General features: G+C 31.1%; 1 protein-coding gene across 1 annotated transcript in view; it reads right to left on the reverse strand.

The window, feature by feature from the left end:
- The window catches only part of LOC129969285 (uncharacterized phosphotransferase YvkC-like), a 69,383-nt gene that overhangs the window by 13,045 nt on the left and 29,015 nt on the right, over positions 1-27,323 (reverse strand). Inside the window, exons 15-27 of the mRNA XM_056083784.1 lie at positions 27,091-27,218; positions 26,641-26,711; positions 23,865-23,929; positions 22,694-22,841; positions 20,600-20,717; positions 17,059-17,159; positions 12,748-12,819; positions 12,547-12,653; positions 11,261-11,333; positions 11,076-11,180; positions 10,841-10,999; positions 4,175-4,309; positions 823-907 (exon numbers count right to left, since the gene is read on the reverse strand). Coding sequence (XP_055939759.1) covers positions 823-907; positions 4,175-4,309; positions 10,841-10,999; positions 11,076-11,180; positions 11,261-11,333; positions 12,547-12,653; positions 12,748-12,819; positions 17,059-17,159; positions 20,600-20,717; positions 22,694-22,841; positions 23,865-23,929; positions 26,641-26,711; positions 27,091-27,218 — 1,367 coding nt within the window. The remainder of the gene's footprint in view (positions 1-822; positions 908-4,174; positions 4,310-10,840; positions 11,000-11,075; positions 11,181-11,260; positions 11,334-12,546; positions 12,654-12,747; positions 12,820-17,058; positions 17,160-20,599; positions 20,718-22,693; positions 22,842-23,864; positions 23,930-26,640; positions 26,712-27,090; positions 27,219-27,323) is intronic.

Below are 27,323 nucleotides of genomic sequence, written 5' to 3' on the forward strand. Positions count from 1 at the left end.
TTACTGGGCTACGAACCACAAGGTATCAGGTTCTATTCCCGCACATCACATCCGCCACATTGGTGACCTCAGACGATGAACTTTCAACCTTCGTACAGCTGTTGTGGCTCCATCTACCCGTAACCAAAGTCCTCAGACTCACTTGACGCAGCAACCACTCACCCACACACGCTCGCTCGCCATAACGCTTGGCGCTACTCAAATAGGTACAGGCGCATTAGAATCAACAGTTAATTCATCGCCACTCAACAGATATATCGTTCATCTCACCTCCGATTCACTGGAGGGAGAGTCTGTAGTAAAAGCTTATAAGCCAGTTAACAGCTACACTCCCCGAGCAATTGCTTTTGTATTGTGGTCATGTTACTGGGCTACTAACCACAAGGTCTCAGGTTCTATCCTCACTCATATCAATCCGCTACAAACTAAATCTGTCAAGGAGCTAAGCCTCTGTTGGTCTACACTTTCATAAGCATATAAAAGCAGTAGCTCAAAAATGCAATAACTCAAATTTATGAAATTTGGTACATGATTTTCCGACTACAGTAGTAGTTATTTGTCAAATTCTTGTTTCAATTTCTTGGGGAAAAAAGACGTTTAAAATACACATTCGGTTTTCCAGTGCTTGTATATTAACTACATTTAAGCTATTAATCACCAAAGATCCCGCTCTATCAGGAAAATTCGTAACTATTGTTCACTAATTGTATACGATTAATAATAAACAAGTACATTTAATAAAAATTATGCAATAAATTTCGGAGATCATTCCCGCTAGTTATTTATAAAAGTGAACATCAAAAGAATATTCTCATTACTTACTTCCATTAGCATCACACAGTATTTGAAATAAATACATATTCCAGTTTGAAGAGCTCTCTGTTCCATCGAAATGATACGATATGAACTAAAAATAAATTTCAATTATTTTTCATGCATCTTTTAGTTTTCCATATTTTTAAAAAATATGCATAAAACAGATAGAAACGTAACAATGTACTTGTCTTCTTTCATTTAAACAGCACTAATATAATTCAAACGATTTATCTGAAAGAATTTTTCATACATAAAAGAATTACCTGATGCCATTTTTGTTCAGGAAAAAAAAATTAAAGTTATAAAACTGACATTTTTTATAATTCGAATTTAATTAATTAGAGTATGAATAATCCTAAAGTGGCGATATTTATAGATTGGTATTTTCCGTACTTTTCAAGATTCAACAATTCAAAATTTTCAATATTCAAAACACTCTATTATAAGGTAGTTTCCTTTCGTATTAGAGAACAGACCATTGGATTTAGAGTTATTTTATTTGGGTTTCACTCAGAACGGGATTTCCAAAATTAAAATAAAAGTTGTAATTAAAATTTAATTGAAATTGAAGAGTTTTACGTCAATAACTTCGGAGCCTATTGTAGCATATCATTAATTATCAAATCATGATTTCCTACTTAATTCTATGTGGGCACGCCATATTTCTGCATTATAATTTTCCGTAAATTTTAAAAATAAAATAGAAATAGGCAAATCAAAACTAAAGCATTATCATTCCATGATTTTTCAAACATTAATTTAAATTAATTTAATTTTTTTTTTCAGTTGATTCAAATTTATCCGAATCTGGAGATCGCATTTTTGGAAAAATCTCGGAAATAGTATAATTTGAAAACTTTTTTTTTTCTCTCTTTAAATGCTCCACAAAAAAATTAAAATCTTCAAAACCGAATATTAATCTAAGCACTTAATCAAAGTCAAATGATATTTATAAATAAACTTCCTAAAATCGAACACAATGAAACACAAAAGACTCAATTATCATTCTATCAATTTCTGGTTCGAAAATTAAAAGAGTAAGGTATATAGTTTTTATGCAAAACTCAACACCAGCAACTTGTTCAGTAGTAGATTAGTAACAATGTAGCAATTAATTTATAGAATCAGCATATTTTTGCGAGTTTACTATCCAGTTTTGGATAGTAAACTAGGATAAAATAAATATGTAATAGAAATCGGTCAAAAATAAGTCCGTCAGTCTCTCGCGATATCACTCTTATTTAACTTTAAAAATATCTCATTCCTCTGTGAGCCAAAAAAAAATATGAAATAGTTATACAATAAGCAGCTAAAATGTTATATGATAATGCAGTGACGTTTGTCATAATACTAAGATGTCACATAACTTATTTCTGATCAATTGACTGCTATATAGGACTCAATATTCCTTGCTGATACAATCATACCTAAAAATCTAAAACATGATCATTCCAGTTTAGATCAAGTTGGCCGTCAATTAATTATAATTAATTTTTTTATCAAGAACAGTATTATTCTTAAAATCAGTTGTAAATATAACAAAATAAGCGTGACTAAAAACTCATTATACAGCTATTAATTATTTTAATGATGTGAAAAATTTGCGGTTACTGGAGTCAAATTTTGTCTCCCTCGAAGAAATAAAAAGATTTCAACCTAATTAAGACCAAATTATTTTTATCAGTCATATATATAGACATTGCGTCGAACGAATTAAATCGGGCTATATTATATCCTTAAAAGGTTAGAAGTAACAAAAAAAATTATTTGAATCTTCCACAATTTTAGAATCTTTTACTCTGGATGATTCCCTTGAAAAAAGAGAGAATTTACAACTCTTCTCTGAAAAAATAACGAAAAGAAATTCATAATTATTCTTCAAACATTTCTTGATATTTTAAACCATTAAAATCATTAAGCAAGTTTCGTCAAAAAAAACAGATGGCATAAAGGCAATTTATAAAAGCAGAAATAATAAAAATTTTATAATTGGTATTAAAATAATTAAAGGAAATAGATGCATAATTAAGCTATCAGGCAGCATAATTAAATTATCCGAAATTTAATTATTCTTTATTACATATTATAGATTATTTACCTATTCAGATACGTAATATTAAAAATTATTTAAAATGTCTTAATATGTTTTGTGATATCATGTTTAATAATTACAGAATTTTAAACAACTTCATTAACAGACAGCAAAGTCGTTAGCAAATGATACAGTCATGGAAATAAGAACACAATCCGAAATATTATACTTTGACAGTTAGTACTTTTGTAAAACGTTAAAGGAAATTTCTAAAACTATAATTTTCCAATACTAACTTTTGCATTATATGCAGTATGTCAAGCAGAGGACAAGAAATATTTGTTTTGAACATAACAAGCTGTATACTGTGGTGAATAGCATATAAGCCAGTTAACAACTACGCTACACGAGCATATGCTTTTGTATCCTGGTTACTGGACTGCTAACCTCCAGGTCCCAGGTTCTATCCTCGTGCATTTCAATCCCTAAATTGGTGACCTCGGACGATGAACCTTCAACCTTCGTACAGTTGTTGTGGCGCCATCTACCCGTAACCGAAGTCGTCAGACTCACTTGACACAGCAACACAAAAAGACCGCAGCAACCCAAAAGCCGTCAGATTCACTTGGCGCATCAGCAACCACAAACGCTCGGCATAGCGCTTGGCGCTACTCAACTGGGTACAGGCACATTAGACAACAGCTAAATACATCACCACTCAACAGCCATATCGTTCATCTCACCTCCAACTCACTGGAAGGAGAATCTGTGGTGAATAGCATATAAGCCAGTTAGCAACTACACTACACGAGCAATTGCTTTTGTATCCTGGTAACGTTACTGGACTGCTAACCACAAGATCCCAGGTTCTATCCACGCGAATCTCAATTCGCCACAATACATTTAAGTACCTGATAGCAGTTTTAAAATTTTATAATTGTATTTGCTAACTGCATTCATTTTATGATCTTATGATATATATCGTGTTAATTTCGCTTATTTATTTCACATGTCTCTTATTTTGATACTCAGGGTTCATCTTGCAAAAAGAAAAGAGGATATAACTCAACAGACTACAACATAAAACAATAAACAGATAAATGACATGTGTAAATATATCATACAACCATAATATATCATATAACTTATTCTACAGCTTATTCAACTACGTTATTGTAATACAGACAAATAATGATCAAACAGATCATTAAAGGTATAAAAAAAATTAATTTTGGAAGCAATGATTAAATTATAGAAGTGAAAAGCTACAGAAAGAAACCTAATTGAGTTAAAGATTTTCTTTGTGATAAATCACTCTTTTCTTACTTTATCAAAATCAGATCCAGTTTTTAACAAAGCTTCAAAAGCTTCTTTGGCAGTCTTGGTCTTCAGATAATTCAAATGATAATTGTCAAGTTCTTCCTTTGCTTTATCGTATCCGTAATCATAAGCGAACAGGTCCTGAAAATAAAGGAAACATCTTTAAATTGTTTAGCATTTAATGTTTCATTCTATTTTGTAAAAAAAAAAAAAAAAAAAAAAAATGTTTACTTTTTTTAAGCACATTAAGGACATAGCTGCCAAAGCTTACGATTAAAATCTATTTTAATGTTCCCCTTGAGTGTGTCGTCAGTATGGTAATTGAAACAAGCAAATAGTGTAGTTCTTCTAACAACCCTATTAATTTGTTCAAATGTTTAGACTTGTTTTGTTGTACACTTGCTACTTTGGCACTGTCAGCATCCTTCGTGACGTAAAAAGGGCACACTAAAGAGGATTTTAATCAAAATTATAAGTCGTCACTCTCAATGCAGAAGATTGTATATCAGATTTTCGAGCTGGTTGAAATCCAATCCACTAAAAACGTCGATGTCCACCATTGTTTGTTAAATTTTGTAAAGTTGTCAGCCGCTGCCAGAAAGCAAGCTGATATTGGCAGCTTGGCGTCCCTTGGCGATATTTGAGAGACAAAACAGTAGATTTCAGCAAAATGGAATTTCAATGTATTTCTTCTTGCATCGTGAAAAAAAGGCAACAACAAAATTTTAATAAAAAAAATTTCGTAATTAATTTTGAAATTTCAAATTAATCAGTAACTATTTTCGAATAATTTATGTGTGTGTTTCAAATTTACAGTACGGAAAAATTCATCATTCATCAGTTTTGTTTTTGGATCGTTTCTGAACGATACCAGACAAGTGTCAAAACATTTCTGCATTTTTTTTTTTTCAATTTCAACAACTTCCAACATTTGGTTCGCTGAAATACAACATTCTTTCATGTTTGAATACACCAACATTCTTCGTCTTCTGTGAAATGTTTTGTACCATTTAATAATTTCTTAAGTTACTTCCGTTTTCATTGCATATTCATTGTTTCAAGTTTATATATTGAAATATCTGTATTATGTTGTTAACTTGATTTCAGTCATTAAAAAGTGCGTAAAAATATATCTTTTTAAAAAATTAAGTTATTCCATATAGTAATTTTCAAATGTTGGGTGTTTCTGTATTTTTTTCACATCAGATTTGATTTATCTATCTGATGTGCTCCTCCTCAAGATCAAACGAAAGTGCAACATTTGACCTTGAGAGACGCCAGTCTTTCTCATTACGCATTCATGATTCATTGCTTCCAAAGTGATTATTCTAAACAAGTATTGAATACGTTTTCTTTTTTCAGCTGTATGGTATTTTGGTACTGTGAAAGAAGTGCTCTGATCGATTTATTTTATTTTCAGAGTAATGATTCAACATGTGCCATCTTTTAATCGCATAAGGTGTGCAAATTTATTTCTAACTCTCAGAATGTTATTTTTTTGGTAAAAAATTCTGAAAAGCTAAATTCTTTTTCAGTACTTACGGAAATTTAATTACAATTGTTTGTTGCTATATCAAAGATTTATCTTTTTTGTTTGTTTGTCAAAATTAGACATTTTCGTTTCTTTTATAAAGAGTGTAAATATACTTGCAGTCAAGATTAACAATTGAAATATTTTGAACTTAATTTCTGTTTTTATGTGTTGCTTTCAACTACGCATAAATTTGTTTTGAACGTAAATTTTTTTTCTATTGCTAAAAATATATATTTATCTTCTACTTTTTTTCTTTTTTGCATTTTTAAATAATTTGTGTTCTGCCTTCTTTATTGATTTTTTTTTTTTTAGTATATTCAAAAGTGGAAGCAGGTGTGTAACTGATGTTTCATATTCAAGTTGTCTTGTTTTACTTCCTATTTCGCTTCAGTAATTGAGCACAAAAAAAAAGTTTTTTTTTTTTTAATTTAAAAGCAAAAAAAAATGACCGTTTTAAATTAGCATTAGAATAAAGCCTAGATATAACATCCCAAGATAAAATAATTGACATACATCATAAAATAACTAAATCTGCATTATTTACGGATAACAAGCAGTTTGTGACTGATACGTTCAATAATATTGTTGACGAATGGAAAAAGAAGAAACAGAAAAACTAGCTGAGGAAAGAGCATCCGAGCTTGAAATGCTTAAGCTCCAAAATCCATATTTGCCAAATTCTAATCAAATTGATTCTACTCCAAAACGAACTGATTTACAAACCGTTTAACCTATGTTTCGCCCTGATACAGATGACATATAATTATTAACTACGTATGTTTGAAAGATAAATGCTTTTAAATGTATCTAATGATTATTGGGTATCCTATTTAATTTGAGTACTTCCATAGAACCTGAAGAAATGTTTAAGGACTATATCCACATCCGTACTGTATTGTTACAAAGATTTAAGCCGACAGCAGACCGATTTAGAATTCTTTTAAGTCGACATCAGAAACGTGATCATTCCACTTGGAAAGATTTCTTTTTCGAGCTTCGAACTTACTTTGAAAGTTGACTCGATGAATTAGAATATATAGTCGCCTCATCAAAATTTAGAAAAACCTCTGAGTCGCAAGAATTCTAGAAACCAAAGTTCTCTAGAAAGGACGGTGGTCAGGACTTCAAGAAATCCCAATTCATTAAATTTGAGAAAACAGGTCCTTCGTGTACTCGCAACAATACTATTTCTAACTCAAATTATAGGCTATGACGACATGTGGAAAATTCTATTTATTGTTATGGCTGTAGCCATACCAGATTTAGCAAATCGAAATGTCCAAATTGTTCTTCAAAGAAAAATAATTCTCATGTTAATGCTATACATATTTTTTCTTGTTTTCCCTTTCCCGTACTTGCCATTGAAGTATATGAAGCTACAGAAACAGTTTGTGCTGACACAAGAGCCAGTCATTCAGTTGGTGGAGAGCTAATTTTTAATTTTTTAAAGAAGCGTGGACAGCAGTTCACAGAAATTGACCTTGCTATCGATCTGGCAGATAGTCAACAATCCACATCATTTGTTTTTAAAGCTACAGTGCTGATCACAGTGTATGGTCGAACTTTCCTCACTGATTTAAATTTTTTGCCACATGCTAAGGGTAATCGTACTCTCCTCGGAGTTGACTTCTTGAGAAAATCGGGAATTGTGATTGACATGCAAAACAATTTCTGGTATTTTGGCGATAAACCGAACTGCATAATACCCTTTGCTAAAGCTATTTCTTTGGCAACAAATAATAGTCCTGTTGAAATAAATAGTAGTTCTTGTACGAAGAATTCAATAACAAGTGATGAGTCAGTGCAAAACAATCCTGTAGCAATTGAGACTAATAATCCTTGTTTACGCGAAGAAGGACAAAATCTTGATGTAGAACCTAGAAATCGCTTAACTGTCTTGCTTAATGAAAATGAAGATATTTTCCGACTAGGGGAAGAATCAACTCCTTATGTAAAACACTTTATTAACATAGGTAACCACCCACCAGTTGCATCTACACCTTACAGATCGTCTCCAAAACAGAAAAAGCTCTTAAGCAGAGAAATAGATAACTTTTAACCAATGATGCTATAGTAGAATGCGAATCGCCGTATGTAGCACCGGTAGTTTTAGTCCCCAAACCTAATGGAACTATTAGATTGTGTGTAGATTACCGTAAACTAAATGCTATAACCGAACCTGATAAGTATCCACACCCGGTTATGGATACATTGTTGCACGATGCAAGATCCACTGCTTTAATGTCTATCCTTGACTTAAAGACTGGATATCATCAAATTGAGATCAATCCTGCTGATAGGGACAAAACTGCATTTGTATGTGCTTTTGGTAATATTCGACATAAAGGAATGCCTTTTGGTCTCAGAAACGCCTCTGCAACTTTTCAACTGCTTATGGACCAATTCCGAAATGGACTCCCTACAGTGAATCAGTGAATATTCTTGTTTGTTTAGATGACATATTTTCACTCACGGAAAGTTTTGAACAACATATTCAAGACTTTCGGAGTCTTCGAAAGACTCCGAAAGTTTAAGTTATGTGTAAACAGAGAAAAATGTAAATTCGCATGCGCTTGTGTGAAGTATCTGGGATTGTGGATACTCCTAAAGGAATCGAAGTAGATCAAGATAAAGTTGTAGCAATACAAAGCCTTCTTTGTCTAAGAAATGTTAAACAGTTACAATCATTTGTGCAACTTGTTCATGGTAACGGAAATTCATCCCGAATTTTCCAGATATTGCCTAGACACTTTAGCAATATGACAAAAAAGAGCATTGTTTGGAAATGCAGTGAAGAAGAGCAACAAGCCTTTCAAACTCTAAAGCAATATTTATTAACTCCACTGGTATTAAAACAAGTTGATCCTAGAAGCCTTTTACAATCCGGACGTATGCAAGTGGTTACGCCTTAGGTGCAGTTCTTCTACCGGGAGAAGGAAACCAATAGGATATGCCAGTAGACTCTTGAGCTCTGATGAAAAGAATTACTCGACAATTGAAAGAAAAGCTTTATCTGTTGTATGGGCCTTAAATAAATTTCGAAGATATATTGAGAGTGCAGATATTACAGTAGCCTCTGATCACCAACCCTTGAAGTGGTTAATGACTTCTGGAAGGTTAGCCAGATGGACACATCAGCTTCAATCTTACAGCTTGAAAACTGATTATTTTCCAGGTCAATGCAACATTGTGGCTGACATACTTCCTCGACCTGAATTCAATGATAAAGAAACTTGTGAATTACAAACTATTATTATTGATGTCTATCAAGAATAGCTGCTGAACTTAGAACTAAACAGTTGAAAGATCCTGAACTCAAGAAGATCATAGATTGTTTTTAGGATATTGACAAAAGTGTTGATTTTGCAAATTAGACACAAATAGAATACGTCTTAAATCAAGGAATACTCTATCGCTGCTCTCCACACTCTGAAGAGAAAGAAGCTCAGTTAGTTGCCCCATTTCATGAAAGAGAAAAGTTTTAAAACTCCACAGTGATGCTCCTACAACTGCTCATTACGGAGCTTGGGGCCTTTTTTCGAATATCATCCAGATACTATTGGACAGACATGAGGAAATATATTACCGATTATGTCAAAAAGTGTTCAAATTGCATAAGATATAAGGTAACGAATCAGAAACACGGTGGTCTATTACAGACACCTTTTCCTGCACAATGTTTAGAAAGCACAGCTATCGATCCTTTTGGACCCTTACCAGAAATGAGTGAAGGCATGAAGGGGATCTTCATCGCTGAAGACTGCACAACAAATTGGGTATATTTATTCCCATTAAAGCAAGCTACTGCTAAAGAATGTGCCTTAAAACTACTCAATGAAATTTTTTTAAGATATGAATTACCGCATCGTTTAATAAGTGATAATGGTACACCGTTTGTTAGCGCCATCATGCAACAGTTGTGTTATGCATTAAATATTAATCAAATTTACCATCCACAAGCAAATCCTGTTGAACATAAAAACAGAGATTTAAAGACTCGTTTGGCAATCATGGTAGGTAACAACCATACCTTATGGATTAACAAATTACCAGCTATTAGATTTGCATTGAACACTGCAAAATGCAAAACTACAGGTTACTCTGCAGCTTACCTCAACTTTGCCAGAGAATTAAGAACTTTAGATGATGTCGCTACTCATTTACAGTTCTATCATTCAAACTGATAATTTTGTTCCAGAATTTACTCCTTATTAAAAACGTTCTGAGATGAATATTTCTCAAATTAAAGAAAATATTGAGAAAAGTCAAGTTCGTTGAAAAGCATGTGCAGACAAATCATGTAAACCGAGCCCTAACTATAAACCTGATGATTTAGTTTGAGTAAAGATTTACCCATTAAGTAAAGCGAACCAAAGCAAACCTACACGGTTTATGGCAGGGAAAGATGGACCATATGTCATTCTGTCCCAGAAATCACCTTCATCTTTCGTAATAGCTAGTTCTGATAAACCTGAAAAACCTTTAGGTGTATACCATGCATCAGCTCTTACGCCTTTTCAAAATGTCACGCAGAACCAATCTCCTGTAATGCCTTTAAGGAAAAGATGTCAACCTCCAAAATAACCTTCTGATGCTAATGACAATCCTGGGACAAACGCTAAAATATCCAAATTCACACCACCTCGCTGGGGCGGTCTTAGGTGGTGTAGGGGGAGGATGTAGCAGTTGCATTACTCTATCTTCTCTTTTGGATAATAGATAGCGATACCTGATTAGGTACGCTTCCCATAGTGCATTGCGATTGTAATCATAAGATGCTGATATGCTGTTCTGTTAGAGGTGCGCACGTTAATGTCTTGTCTTGTATTTCGTGTTTGTTTTATGCGAAATGTGATCATTAATGAAATGTTCCTCAAAACATGGATCCTCTTGATTCCACTGCAAGGATCATAATAATCTTCATTCCACCACACACAGCTTTTATGTTTATCATAACTTGATGAAATATTTTCTTAAAAGAATCGTCAGCCTTCTCTCATATAAACTTACCTTTCTGTTCTCAAGTAAGGTTGATTAGAAGGTAAAATATTGTAAAAATTCTACAAAATTCGATTTTTATCAACAATAAAAAAAGTCAAATCAAATAGAAGATTTCAAAAGAAAGTTTATTTAGTTACCCAATAAGATCTCAACTGACTTCTGATAGTTGGCGTTACACCTTCTTTCATCTTTTCTTTTGCATAATCCAGAATGTCCTTATCGTCAATAACTCGGCCAAATATACTAATTTGGAAACCTTTTGATGCTGGAGTTTCGTATCCATATCGCGTTAATAGCTGAAATTGTTTTCATATTAATAACTATAGTCATCAAATTATCAAAAAGAATGTGGTATAAATCAAATGAATTTACCTCTGCTACAGTTATCATCATGTGGTTGTAATAAGGCAAAATCCCAGAGTTGTAATATTTACTACTCAGAAAACTGTCTTGAAGATTTTTTTCGACTGCCGTTCTCTAATAGGAAGCAACATCAAATAAGTAAATCATCACAAGTATTTAAGAAATTGTAAAAAGAATAAAAAGAGAAGCATTACCTTCAGAATATTGCCGAAGCATTTCAGCATAAGATCTATTCCTAGTGGTGAGGTAGCTCCTGGCATCACTTCCCTAGTTAAAAAAATAATAATAAATAAATAAATAAATATTGTATAAATAATAAATAAAACCAGCAGGAGTGGTCTTCCCAGAACTTTCTCACAATAAAGTTGTTATTCCGAGAATATTTTGCATTGCATTGACGTACAATAGCTACGAAATATTAACCTTTGACGTGAATTTAGCATTTTTTACTGAATCAGTCATATCATCCTCGGCGAGTAATCCCTGGCGTGCGTTAACATTATCCACAAATCCAATTTATGTTTCAGACACTTTTTCACAACCGATAGAAACAAAAAATTTGGCATAAAATTGCTATTAAAGTCACAAAATCTCATAAATAATTTCATATATTTAAATCATTGCATTTTTGAGTTAGAGTTTACATGCTTCTGAAAGTACAGACCGATGTACAGTCAACCTGTAGTTAGATTTGGCTCAAAACTTGACGAGAATCTACACTATCGATGTATATACACTATAACTATATATGCACGAGTATATACGCTATAGACTACACTATACCCTGGCGTATGGTTATTAACATCCAAAAATCGAATTTTTGTTTTAGATGTATTTTCACTAACTGAGTGAAACAAATTTGACCAAAAATTACATTTTTAGTGACAAAATCCCATAACAAATTTGATGTATTTAAATAATTCCGTTTTAGAATTATCGCGTTAACATGCTTCTTAAAGTACAGACAGACAGACAATCAATCCCTTGTTGGAATTAGCTCAAAATTCGATAGGTGTATAGACCATAGATGTTAATTTTTTGGACCGAATTTTAGCCACCTAAATATCTTAGATTTAAAATTATATTGTTAATTTATATACAAAGAGCCGAATTGAAAAACTTCCTCTGATGCGATTTTTCTCATAATCTGATCGAAATCTACAAGCTTAATGTAACGAATGTACACCAAATTTCATCCCTCTAGCTCAAAGCGTCTTTTTTCTTATCTTTCTCATAGATAGACGAACATTTTCCAAAAATATGTTTTTCTAACGCAGGGAGGTCTGAAACGAGGAGATTCACTGAAATCTTGAATTGGAATTTTTTGACGATTACTATACTTTCTCTATACAACGTATACTGGAAAGTAAAAAGTGCGAGGGACTTCCTAGGAATCAAATAAAGCAGACATGGAAAGTAAGCTAACATAGAAATAAATAAAGACATATAAATTTCGAAAATAAAAAAATAAAACTCTCACCCGACATTTGCTACAGTAAAATACTCATTTTCGCATCTCAAAGGAGGATCGAATTCATGTTTGATTTCATTATCAGTTTCGGCAGCAACATTTGTAACAGGGCGAGACTGAAAACGATTAATTGAGTCATATAAATTTTATTAAATAAAATAATTCTATTTTAGAATTTCGAAATATTTAGTTTGTAAATACATATTTTACCTGTAACATATAGATTTCATTATCCAAAAAGCCCCATTCTATATCTCTTGTGGATTTATAGTATTTTTCGATCTGAAAATATCAAAAAATAGATTAATTTTAAAATTAATCTGAAAGAAAAAAAAGAAATTTTTGAAAGGTATTAGAGATGTTAACCACCATTTATTAAAACTTTTAAGATTAAAAGAATATCATAAGTTCAGTTCAAATCTCACAATATTAAGAAATCAAATTTAAACAGAGTGAAAGGAATAATAAAGAAACGAAATACATTTCAAATTTTTAATTCAAAACATCGTAAAATGATTAATCTGTTATTATTTTATTTTAAAACTTACTCTTAATTAGTAATAACAAGCGTACAAAAAATATATTTATATCTTCGCAAAAGTATATGAGTATAAATCCAATAAATAATGCAATATTTTAAAATATACTTTAAAATATTTTTCCTGATTTATTAAAATTTAAGAAAAATTGTATGAAAATAAAATTAATAACAATAAAAACGCAATTTTTATATTTTAAATTAATGTGAAAATTGATTCTAGTGTGATAGTATGTGATTTTTTCAAAGTTATAGAGAAAAACACATTAACATTCCAAAAAATTTCAATCGAATACCTATTTAAAATTTTGGAAATTCCTTTATTCATGAACATCTAATCAGAAATAACAGCTTGTCAAATTTGGATCTTGCAATTTGCCTATTGAGCAAAGTATAACGCAGTTTACAGATAATAATAAGCAGTCTATAAACATCATCATTTTTTTAAATAATATAGGTTTTGTCTAGACATACAAATTTTAGAACTAGATGAATACATAAGCTGTTGTTATGTGAATACATAAGCTGTTATATGTAATTTGGATGTGTCTTGATAAACTGATGTATTTTGTAGCAGAGGATTTGTACGTATCTGCATATACAAAAATTTGAAGCTATATTCCAGATATATCCACATACTAATGTCGGTATATTAAGCAAATGATACATTTTCTGATTTATGAATTCAGCAAATAAATGCAACACGTCTATATATATTATCTAATTTTGTCATAAATCACCTTAACAATAAAGAACAACTGTTTCATTACAAAAGTAAGTGCATTCGTTCGTGTACTCTCTATATACATCCTTTTCGGCATAATATCAATATAATGGAATAAATATATAATTGCAGCGTGTAGTAAGAATTGCCAATGATTTGTTCTAGGTATATTGATATTTCGGATAAGGATCACTAGTATTTTTTGAATAAATATTTGAATTATTCTGTCCAATCTATTCAAATTCCAAAGTTATAGATAAGAATTTCTCTCTTCTCTTGCTGTTTCTATTAAATTCCATTTACATTATAGCTTATTTCATTTATATCATAGGACAAGGACAATATTCGTTCATCTTTATTTTAGCATGCATTTAGAAAACACAGAAGAAATAAAACCATAATTATTATCCATGTCAAAAACGTGGCTTGACGATCTGACAAAAACTAAACTGAATGATTTCAATAACTCCCTTAAAAAGTACTGGAAATAAGCCAAAAACAAATTTATCAATCTTGTTTTGATATTTTCTTTTCTGAATATTTGTTATCAAAATTCGTTCTGTTTTGTTTTTTGTCATAAATTTGAATATGTGGTTATAAATCAGAAAACAGAAATAAGAAAACATTTATTTTAAGAATTATATTCATCTTAATGCTTCCTTTCTATTAAACTATCCCTGTTAAAGACGAATAATTAAATCAACATTAATGAGGCAACACCATGGTCATTGAAGGTGAAAACATCAAACAAACCTGTCTTTAATCTATTTAAATAAAACTAAAATGCACATTTTTTATTCCTTATAGAAATTTAGACTTCTAAACAAATTTATACTTACAATTTTTAATTGCTTTTTTCATCATTCTTTAAATGTTATTAATAAATTATAAAATATCAGCTTCCTCTGGTTTAAAATTATTGTTTGGGATAATCTGTAATTTTTCGAGAAATTACCAGATACTTAAATTTTTGATGCAAAAGATTTTTTTTTTATTTTGATAAAAAATAAAGGTGCAGATTACAGAAAGATTCATGTATTATTATATTTTCTGTAAAATAATATTTTGCCATAAAAATGAATTGTTTACAAAGAATTTGTTTACAGACACATTGAGATTCCGTCGAATCTAATATTATATTTCGTAATATTCTCTCGTGTGCCACATTTACACCACGTAGCTTTCAACAGTTGATTTGATATACTGTAATTTTAAGCATTTTTATAAATATTATTTAGAGTATTTAAAATTTTGCTCAAAAGGGCTAAAATATAAGCAAGGTTTTAATGACTTTTTTGTGATAATAATTTAAACAAATACTTTTTCATTAGTAAAAAAAAAATGAAATTTTCATCCTGGACAGCAATAGGTGTATCAACTAGTACATTATAGATATCAATTATTATATTATATTTCATGATAATGGATCCAATTCAGTCTATTCTGACAGTTTTACAATAAGCCAAAATCCTTATAATTAGATATTAAAAATTATAAGGATTTTGGCTTATTTGGCTGATAAAATAAATATTTAATCAGATATTAAAAATTTATTTTTAATATCTTATTATACAAGGAATAATATACTAGGGAAATAATGATATTTTAATATTTTATTAAAAAATCATTTTTTATGTATTTTCTATTTTATCTCTTTTCTATTTTAAGAATATTTGAAGATGAATATTTAGTTTTCCATAAATTTAATAAGCTTAGGTTGAATCATTTATTATATATATAGCTTTCAGTGAAGGATATTTCCGTAAGATCACTTTGTATAATGTCTGATAAGAAAGCGTTTCTCTAGCAGAAAAATAAAGGAAAACAAATTGAAATTGAAAGCAGGTTTTAATGCTTATCTATATTTTAAGATTATTATATTAATTACATAAATTAAAAGATATTCTGTAAAATGAAAACCAAAGAAAAAAGGCATCACTTGTAAAAATCCCGAACTATAAAACGATACTGAAGTTTCTGGAAGTTTTCGCAAAAGGAAACATTATACTACTAAGAATACTAATATTATCTAATTTTAAAAACATTTCCAAATCCTACTGATTATTTTACTCATTTTGCTATTAAATATTTATTTGCTTTCTTAAAAAATTATCTTAAAGATTTTTTTTCAGTTCCTACTATTAGTTCACACTCTCCCTATATATATTTATTTATATATCTTCTTCAAATTTTCAATCGTTAATAAAATACTTTTTATTCATCCACTCAAGTTTAAATACATTTTTTTTAAATTTGAAGTTGATAACACTTGATCTTAATACAGTTTTTTTTTCAAATATTAATTCATTAATTAAATTTAATTAATTCCGTCGACCATTTTCACCAAACCCGATATTATCGCCAAAAGGTAGTTTTGCGCCAACAACCACAAATTTTCATTATGATGGCGCCAAAGGATTGGCGCACTCTCGCCAATCCTTTTGTCGTATTTTCGGAGCAGCTTTGACAGGTCGACGGGATAATTCCAAAGTACTTTTCGAAGTAAATTGTAAGTTTCTCAGAGTATTTTTTTGATACTTAATACTTTTTTTGATAATTATTTAATAAAAGTAATTAAAATGAAATTTTTCTTTGTTGGCCTAAGAAGGAATTGAATTAATTTTTTTTTATATTACTTGTTTTCTTTATTTTACATTTTCTTTTTTATATTTATTACCATCACGTTAAAGAATTATGTTTTTTTGTTAATATATGAATCAAACTGAAATTAAATAAGTATTTCATTACGATTATATCAAAATGTCGCGTATCAAAAAAACCACAGAAAAATATAGGAAATTTTGATTTATCATTTAGCAACTGGAACCACTAGCACCATAATGGTATTTTGTGACAACTTACAATGATCACATATGTCAAACAACAATTTGAAAGTATGTGTAATTAATTTATACAGTTAGTTTGTAAGTCATTAATTTATATGATTGTTTTCCGTACGTCGTATTTCCTGCAATAAAACACTATTCCAAATCAACACAACGACATTTTTATACAAGCGTGGCTATATGTTGGATAGCACTTCGAAGATTTATTTTACCATAATTAAACATGTTCTAGCTTCTGGCAATAAAAACGCACAAAAGAAATCGTAATGATGCATTTCAAATTGATTTTGTTTTTATAAATATTATTCAATAATAAAAAAAATAGTTCTTAAATGATATAAGAAATATACAGTAGTAATTTAATTTATATTTAATTCTTGGTCATGAGAATGTCTGTATAACTTTATGCGTACCTTCAAAGATAACTTGGCTAACCTGAGGACAATTTCTTCAGACAAGCAACTTTCATTCCTTGAGTTTTCATCTAAATCTTCGAGAACAGTTCCACCAGAATCTAAAATGCATTGAAAGGAGAGTTAAAAAAATATTGTTACAAACCTAAAATGCTGCTTCCCAGCATAATTAGTTCTATTACCGGAAAGATTGATTTACGATCATCCGCATTGGATCCTGCTCAGGTGCCAAGCCAGCGATCTCAGAAGTTAGCGACAAACTTGCCGACTTTGGTGACAAAATAGATAATACTGGAAACTTCGAGAATTTTAACGATCCATCCATTAGGAACCTAAATACGCCCTGATTGGTCCAGAAGGTTCTCGGCCCGCCTCCCGAAAACTATAAAAGGACGGCAGTCTCAAGCTGCAATGAACCAAATCAGAATCGTAACGAGTCTTCGAGAGAATAGCGAAGCAACGGCGAAGTGCTAGTGCTGTGTGGAGCCCAAGCTATTGTTGAACTGTGCTGTGTGCCGAGTCCTGTTGTCTATTGTGGAAGAAGCATCAAATTGTGTGTGGAGTAGCTAGTCGTGTGGTAGTGAGTCGGCAGTTGGATACAGCTATAGCGAGGAGACAATGAGAAAGCGAAGCTCCGAGGATTCCCTCTCCTGCTGGAATCTGACCGCCTTGTGTGCTGTGGTTGATTACTACTTGTGGGCTACTGTTTGCTGTAGCGTGCTGTCCGGTGTGTTCGTCTTGGCTGTATATAGTTGTCGTCTTTGTATTTCGCTCGTCTGTGTACTCGTGTTCTTTGTGTAAGTCAACCTTCTAACTCTCCGACCCGCCCTAAGGCACACGGATTTAAACCATAAAACTGAATGACCGGACCGCCGCAACAGCAATTGGCGGGAACTGTGGTTGAGTCCTAAGGGCCGCCACCGGCCACGGTACAACCCCCCCCCTCCCGAAGGAAGTACGTCCCGTCATCGATGGGGGGAGTCAGATCCCCCACCTATTAGTGTACCCTCCAGGGTGGCGAGATCCAACCACCATGCCTGAAGCATCTCATCCTCATTTCGAGGTGCCCCCCCGAGGGTCGTGTTCTTTGTGTAAATAAACGTCGTTGTTTTTTCTACTGAAATCTGCTGATGGTTTTTACTCCATACACCCACTACATAATAGTTGATTTCATTATAAATCATATGGCAGAATGTTATCATCATAGAGACATATACACCCACTACAGGGGAATCTGATGAAATGAAATCCGTAACAATATATTTTATAAAGCAAAAAAATTAACTGATTGATAGCAAAAGAAATGCTAAATAGGAATTGCATCAAACTTTAGCTAATTTTCTTTGCATTTAAAACGGCCTTATTGAAAATATATAAGGAGTTCGGCTTTGCATCTAATAACAGAAAAAAAATAATTTAATGATGCTTCCATTTTTAAAACATATAACAATAATTTATTACAATAAATGTTAAAACACTAATTGCCATTATTAAGAAAGGAGAAATAAAAATAATAAGTTGAAACTAAAAATATTAATTTTTAAGTCTCGTGAAAAAACTGAAATATACTCATTGACTGTACGAATTGTTTCCACTCTCTTTCATGTCGCAACAAAGTTTGCGAGAAAATCAGAATATGAATTTTAAATCGTTTCTTATTGTGCATGCGCAAAATTCAACTGGCCTATTCTATCTCTTGATAGAACTTATAAATGTTCAAATAATGATACTTGTCAATATTCTGAAGATCTTGCCCTCAAGTATCTATTTGAAACTATACACAAATGTATAGAAAATAGCGCATCAAGAAAAGAGCATCAAATTGAATGGAAATTTAATACACTCAAAATCAAGACAATTAAACAAATACAGGGTGTGAAACTAGATAAATATTGTGCAACTTCAATAGCGAGTCGGACGACCTCCTGCTCCAATATCTATCCCAACACGGTCCGGCATTGTGTTGATTAGAAGGTATGATGTTGTCTTGAGGCAGATGGACTCACAAATCTCAAACAGCCACATTTGAATCATGTGCAGAATGACACAGCGGCATCTGGAGTTTCAACTGGTCCCACGCATGCTCTATAAGGGACAAATTAGGGGAGCGAAACAGCCATGGAAGAATCTGAACATAATGTAAAAAGTTTTAAGCAATTCAAGCTGAATGCGTACGACCATTATCTTTCTGGGAAATTGCTTCTGGAAAACGATTTAAGAAATCCCTACTTGGGATCAAAATATATCATCAACATAACGTTGGTCCTTTGATATTCCACGTGCCATAATTAGCATGTGCCGGTTATGATAGGTTATGGCCACCAAATTATTATGCTTCTTATGCGATAGTGTATAATGCGACAACATAAGAACAATTGTACTGTTCACCAGAATGCCTCTACACCCTTGTATTTACACGTGGCTATCATCTGTCCCCAAAACGGACCAGAATTCAGCACTAAACACTACGTTTTGCCAAGCTACAGCATTCCACATCTCTTTTGCTTCCCAGCACTGCAGATGGAATAGCCAAAGTTTTGGTGTTAAAGGAGGTATACGAACAGGAAGTTTGGAATACAGATTCGCTTGCACAAGGCATTTGAAAATGATTAAACTAGCACTTCTATTGGCATTGTGTCGTAGAATGAGTCATTGTGATATCCACGAGAGCTTGCCATACGATTCGTCGATTCTCTCGTTTCATCGTTTTCTTAGTCGCTCAAGACCCGGTATTCCACACTTAGGTACCATCTCATGTCCTCTTCTTCCAATATCTTCTGACTGCACTTTCCGAACGACCCGACAAACAATAAAGCGCGTCGAACATCCTGCGGCTTTTATGCTGATAGACCTCCCTAAACTGCGAGACAAATCATTTCCCATGTCTATCTTTCATTGATGACTAAAGTTTTAGAATATGATCGTCACCTTCATGGCGCTTCCACTATGTGCAAAATTATAGGATCGACTTTCTGACTGTAGCATGTGTAGATCGTTGCATATCGGTTTTCACTCTATTTGTTTGCAAATTTTCTTGGTTGTGTAAGACCTTTCTTGATGATAACCTTTTTTGAAACTTCGTTTTCAATGCATCTGTATGTATATGACTATTTTGCCTCATTACAAAAGCATCGAATTAAAATTTATAATGTAGAAATAGGGAAGTTAAAATAATAACGACAAATCCAAGCCAAAATCCATTTTAGATTATAATTACTGAAAGAACCTTTATTTCATTAAGGGGGAATTTCGATATTAAATATGAAGGTTTTGGTATATGGCAGTTCTTTTGATACTTAATTAAATAAAAAGCGGTAATGTGTGTATTTCATAATTATCTCTTATTTCAACGAAATGCATATTTTTATCCTTTTAATTATTTTTAAAACAATTAATTATATACAAATCTTTTTTTTTTTAATTTTTATACAATTCGAAAATATTTTACAATGTTAAAAAAAATTAGTTTTTCTTAGGGTATTTTTATATTGTTAATTCGAAAGCTTTTCAAATGTAACAAATATTTTAAATGAAACTCAACCTTGCATGATGATCTTCTGATGCTTGGCTCCAACGATAACCTCAGCTAACTTCAATTTTCCGCTCATTTCTTTTCGAATGATGAAAGTATCTGGTTCTACGGATCCGGATACCACGGTCTGAAAATAATAAATTATTCAATTAAAGATTCATTTAATCACCTAACAAAATCAATGAAAACACAATTAGTTACTCCTGGTTTCAGATTCATAAAGGAATCCTACAAAAAAAACTTATATCATACTGGATACTAAAGTATTAGAATCAAGTTAATAGAAAAAACAAAAATTCAAAAAAATTATAAAAAATATAAAAAAAGAATCCGGCCTGAAGACTTTTTCAAGGGTCACCCTCAGGCAGGGACTCAAAGAAAGGGATTTTTTCTGTGAGGAAATACAGACATTGTCTAATAATGATTCCTCGTGACCCGAAAATTCCCTGAAATTATGCTCAAGAGATATACCATTTTAACAGAAAGGAAATATAAAACAACAAATAAGAAGAAATTAACCACAACAAAGTAAAAATACAATAACAAAAATAACAATAAAAACAAAAAATAGCACTATAATTAAAAATTAAAAACGAAAAGGCCAGTACATACCATCAACAGTCAAGAAAACTTTAAACTATTGATTATGATTCCCTGTTTTTAAAAAACTAGCGGTAAATTATGTAAACAGATGTAGGCTCCCAGCGCCATCTGAATACTGGATACTAATATATTTTGAAGTTTAATTTATTTTTAGATCGGCAATTCTTATATAGTAAAACATGAGAAAGAGTAAATATTACCAATCATATTTCAATCAATGAAGCATTATTATATAAAATTAAAAGATTTAAAGCCAAATCTTACAATTTAAACGAGTAATTCTTATATGTATATAAATTTATTTCCTGTATCTCGGAAACGACTAACGATTTTGATAAATTTTTTTTATTTAGATAAAGGTTTTGCTTTTTAAGTTTATCTATATAGGTGCCTTTCCTGAAAAAACAAGATTTTACACACAAAAAAAAAAAACATTTTTTATAACTATTAAAGCTTTTTTCTATCTGCTCTCATGCTGACAATATCATAAAGCACCATCTCGTGAATTTTCGTGGTGTTTCTAATAGTTAAAAAAACATTTTTATAACTATTAGAGCTTTTTTCTATCTGCTTTCATGCTGTCAATATCATAAACCGCCATCTCGTGAATTTTCGTGGTGTTTACATTGTTGCCATAGGATGATAATCCACTGGTACCTCAAAATTTTGGAAAATAGTGCAATACGGTATTATCCAAATACAAATACACATTCAATAGCAAAAATGCAATTATTGTGTTAACCAATTCGAATAACATGTTAAACTAAGTGCATTCGTGATTTTTTTTTATTTAAATGACAGTTCATATGTAGGTACGAATGAAAAATTTTCGCAGGTAATCAATATGTGATTCGCATCTAAATATTTTCTCAAAAAAAAAAAAAAAAAAAAAAAAAAAACCTTCAGAGTGAAGCTTGTTTTTCCAGGTACTCTTGTTTAAAATACAGAAATATTATAATACAACAATCATTTGTCAAATATATATTGTTTCAAATTTAGTGTTTCTAACTTAATTTAAAGTTGAATTTTGAATTAAAAACCTCTCCAATTTAGTAAAAACGAAATCTATAATAGAAGCTAAATAATAACATATGCCTTACCAATAAATATTTATAACTTTTTCATAAACCCGAGCTTCAATGAATTCCTATTGAAAAAGGATTCAGTGAAATAGTATTTTTTATTTATTTATTTAATTTCCTTCAAACGAACAAACTCCGTGCATTTTTTCTGACTTCTATGGGCATACATAATTTTCATGCGAAAAGTTTCGTTCGCAATTAGAAATTTCAGAAATAGTGTACAGAAATTATTTTCTAACGAAAATCAGAGGCTCAAGAAAATGTTCAGTTAATAGAGATTTTTCCATACATAGGACTTATATCTCTGGATTTATATATCTGGGATCCATTTTTAAGAAATATGAAAATAAGTGTAATGTTCTTTGAACTTTCTCCCTACCTCATTTTTATAATAATAGAAAATTCTATGTTTTATTACCTCTCCTAGACCATAATTGGCTGTGATGGTGATGACGGATGGGTTATTAGTAACTGGATCACATGTGAACATGACTCCTGAAACTTCGCAAGCCACCATATCTTGGATGACCACGGCCATAGGAGAATTCAAAATTTGACCATTACGTCTAAAAAGAATTACAGACGATAATATTCATAGACTACAATTTCTAAATTATAATTCGAAGAACAATTCACCTCATAAAATGGATAGAATATTTGTTACTGAATAAAACCAATGGAATGGCCTCCCCGAAATTTTCTTGCTTATTCTCGAATAAAAATTTTCCTTTCCGTCACGTAAGGCCATAAAGGCTACGATGTGACAGGTACTCAGATTTTTATTTTCAAGTTCAGCTCAATAGAGTTGTGTGTGCTTCATAATAGTATGAATAAAACCGAATAGATGTGTTTTTTCGATCAATTGAGACCAAAATTTGACAAAGGCCTGCATTTTTATTAAAAAGATCATGAAACAAATCTCATTTATTTAAATCCATGCGCGTTTGAGTTGTCAGTTTAAACTTTGTTACAATTCTATATTTGACTATTATATATAAAAGAATACGAAGTTAAAAGATTATACATGCAGTTAAATGTTAGTGACATATGTATTTACGTTTATCACGTGACTGAAATTTCAGCTATATTAATTCTATTAATAAAGGCTGTTTAGTAAAACATAAGCGTTACTTCAAGGAATAAAGACAATAAATTTCAAACATTGCTTCCTTCAAAACCCAGGTTTACAAAAAACTTTCCATAAAACGATGAAAAAAAGTAATTAATATTATAGAATAGTGTTAATTATAGAAAAGTGTGATAAAAAAAATAAAAATTTAATTTTTTTTTTTTTGACGTTTGTCCTAATCATTGAGCTGTCAGTCATGTGCATGTTTAAAATGCACAAATTATAGTTGAATTAATAAATTCAGTTTACATATCTTCATAATCATATGAAATAAGCTGTTCACATATTTATCAAACATCTAATTACACTTTATTTTATGCTGAACTGTGAGGTCAGGCTATGCGTAATGGATTCCAAAAGTCAGATTTATACAATGTTTTAGACATGTAACAATTTAATATAAATTTATTTCTCTCATAAATCAAAATTTATAAAAGAACGAGTAAAACTATCTCTTTACCTTTTGTATTCCACTGCAATATGACCAAATTGAGAAGCCCAACATTTTTTTATGGCAGTAAATATCTATAATGGATGAAAAGGAAATAAATATACATATTTAAAGTGAATTTTAAAAATATTTTATAGAAAAATTTTATATGGATATAAAAAGTTACATAGAACAATAGCTAAGATATATATAAAAAGAACTAAATTAGAACTAGGAGTATGATTACTTTTCTAATGTTAGTTTAATTACTCTTCCAACAATAACATAATTTCTTCAAAATAAATGCTATAAGTTTGATAAAAAAAAAGTATGAGTAATAATACGATAAGAATATCAAAGTACCAGATATACTCAGATTAGGTTCGATGTGTGGCGAGCAAATATTATCGCCAATAAGTGGAATCTCATCTCGATATGCTAGTCTATGTCTATAAAAATGATCCAAGGATAACTCAGCCCGTTGGAAAAAAAAAGGCTGCAATATGTCATCTCTATCCCTCAGAATTCCATGAGCTTCAAACTTACAGGATATCAGAATATTGAAAATGCCTCAGTTTCTATTTCAGTGTACCTCAGTTTGAATTTCACACACACAAACACAATTGAAATATCGCAATAATTGTTTGATATAAAAGAGGGTAGGAAATATCTGTTCGGATTTCCTTTGAGGAACCTAAGAAAATTCATTGCTGAAGAAAGCGGGAGAAATTTTGAGCGATCGCCATTTTTGTCCTAGTCATTTTAGGCGCTTCAGAATTGAAAGAGCTAAACCATTAATTTTCCAGATAGCCTTTGTTCTCTTTATTCAAATGTATGCGAAAGCTCATCATCATTCTGTTCTGAATATCACATGTCCATTGTCATGGTGGCTTTTTCATTTGATAAAAGCTTCCATCTCCAGACGCTTTCAGAAAATTAGAAATAACAATACCCAGAACTTATGACTTAACAGAATCCCGATGTATTGATAAAAATCTATAATTAAAATTTCGAAAGATACTCTTCTGCACGATCTCTCGTCTTTCCCTGTATTTTTCAGTGGCTTCTTGACAGTTAAGAGATATAGGAGCAAACTGGAAGGGACTTTCCCAAATAGTGGCGACATTCAACTCGTTTTTATGAATAAAAAATCTCGTCTAACAGAAATCAACTAACTAGTGATTATCTTAAAAGTTAAGATATCACTAGATGGACCAGAAAACCTAAATTTCATTCAGCATATGGGGGATGTTTTGTTAGAGCAGTTTCAGCTAGTCGAGTTTCTCTAGAAATTATCGAAATGATGAAAATCAGATTATTGTATGTGGCACAAACTGCTTCAGGAACAACAGTTTAATTTTTGTGTGACATCTAATCAACAGTCAAGATCCGTATGATATGATACTGTGGGAACTGTATGGTTGGAAGAAATCACGAACCACGCTCATTATAAAAGTTATTTTAAGTTCCAACTAATAATTTTGTTTTCATGCATTTCTACGCCAATGAGACATTCTGCCCATCTTATGTGCCATGCCATGACTGTAGAGATATATTTTTTCCTTTCCTAGATTTCCTAGGAAAAGAAAAATGAATTCCTACTTTCCTAGATTTCATTAAAGTTTGTGTCTTAATTTTTTTTTTAATTTGACAAAATAATTTATCATTTTTATTATACAACAACTCAGTTGCAACATATTTTCTAATATATAAGAATTATCCTCTTTTGAGAAGTGAGATTTTACACATAATATTTCCTTTTATGTTAAATAATTAACTTTCTATGATTTTTTATTGTTCTTATTTTTATTAAACCCTCGAAAATTCTGAAAAGAAAATAATACGCATGTGAAGAAGATTTGTATTAAATTTTATCAAAATAAATATCCTATTTCAAGTGAAATAAATTGCACAGAGCTCCAAATTCCTCGTTAAAATCGAAGTTTTTGACTCTTTTAAACCATGAAAGGAGCCAAAAAATGTTGACATCATTAGAATTAATTTTTTCCCTTATTTAATAAAATTTCATATCTCTTTTTTTAAAATGTGAAAATAAATTCTTCTGAAAGATGTTTTTAAAAATTTTTTAAATTTTCTCTGTAGTCATATGCATTATACATACGACTTTCCCTTCTTTCCCACGTGTTGACTTAGGCAAGGGAATTTTCTCTGTAGTCATATGCATTATGCATACGACTTTCCCTTCTTTCCTACGTGTTGACTTAGGCAAGGGAATCTTAGGTATATTTTTAAAAAGATGTATATGTGTTAAGGATTGTTATTCCTTCTTCCCCAATGTGGGAATTACGGAGTCAGCAATACACGAAATGATACCCCTTAATTTAATTTAAATCCTAATTAATTTCATAATTTTAATTTTTAATTAGTCCATGTTAACACTGTTCTAAAATGTTCTCTTATTTCCTGATCCATTTCCCACTTTTTTTATTTAATTATTTCTAACAATCGCTGAACAAAATTGCTAACTCCGTAATTCCCACATTGGGAAAGAAGGAATAACAATCCTTAACACATATACATCTTTTTAAAAAGATACCTAAGATTCCCTTGCCTAAGTCAACACGTGGGAAAGAAATCTCTGTCAACGCATCATAGTAAAATTATTGAAGGGACAAATTTCTCGATCTTTTGCGTTTGTGTCACGATGCAGACTTAAGCATAGTCTTATTGCTTCTCCCTTGTACATAATACGCATCCCGTGTAAAATAAATTTATTTAATTTCAAAAGTTTCACCGTTACAGCCACGCATTTGCAAAATATATTTACATGCATATGCATACACACCTCTTTAAAGCCTTGAACACCAAGAAACGTGTCCATCTGACCAGCTGCGGACATTGATGCAGTGTCCTCTCCTGATTGTTATGCCAAAAAGAAAGCAATAAAAATGTGTTAATCAATATATTTATATAGTTAATGTTGATATGCATTTATGTTAATGTGTATCTTAAATTATATAATTTATTTTTAAAAAAAATTTAATGGAATATTTTTTATATTATCTCCTTTATGATCTATTCTTTCAAATATTTTTTTTTTTATTTTTCAATAAAAGATAGCAGCGAAGCTATCGAAAAAAATGTGAAAGACATATTCATGGAAATTAACTGTGATGAGAAATAATGTGATTAGTGATTAACTGCGATTTTTTCCTTTTATTTTAATTTCTGTCACAATATTTCATAAATTCTATGAAGACAGCATTTTTATATGAATTCCAAAAGTTTTTCTTACCTGTTGCAGATGATCGAACAGCAAATTTGTGCTGATTCACTTCCTCTCCAAAGATATCTTTCAAATCTTCTATAATGCTGTGACAAATTTTATTGGGCAAAGATGTTTTCTCTACAATGTGTGCTACCCTATAAAATGATTTATCAAACTGATATAATTTGAAATCTTATGAAATATTCAGGATGTATTGGTCTTTTATCAGAGCAATTAATTTTGGTGCACTAATTTTAAAT

This window comes from Argiope bruennichi, chromosome 5 (assembly GCF_947563725.1).
Source record: "Argiope bruennichi chromosome 5, qqArgBrue1.1, whole genome shotgun sequence".
In the NCBI taxonomy this organism is placed as follows: Eukaryota; Metazoa; Arthropoda; class Arachnida; order Araneae; family Araneidae; genus Argiope; species Argiope bruennichi.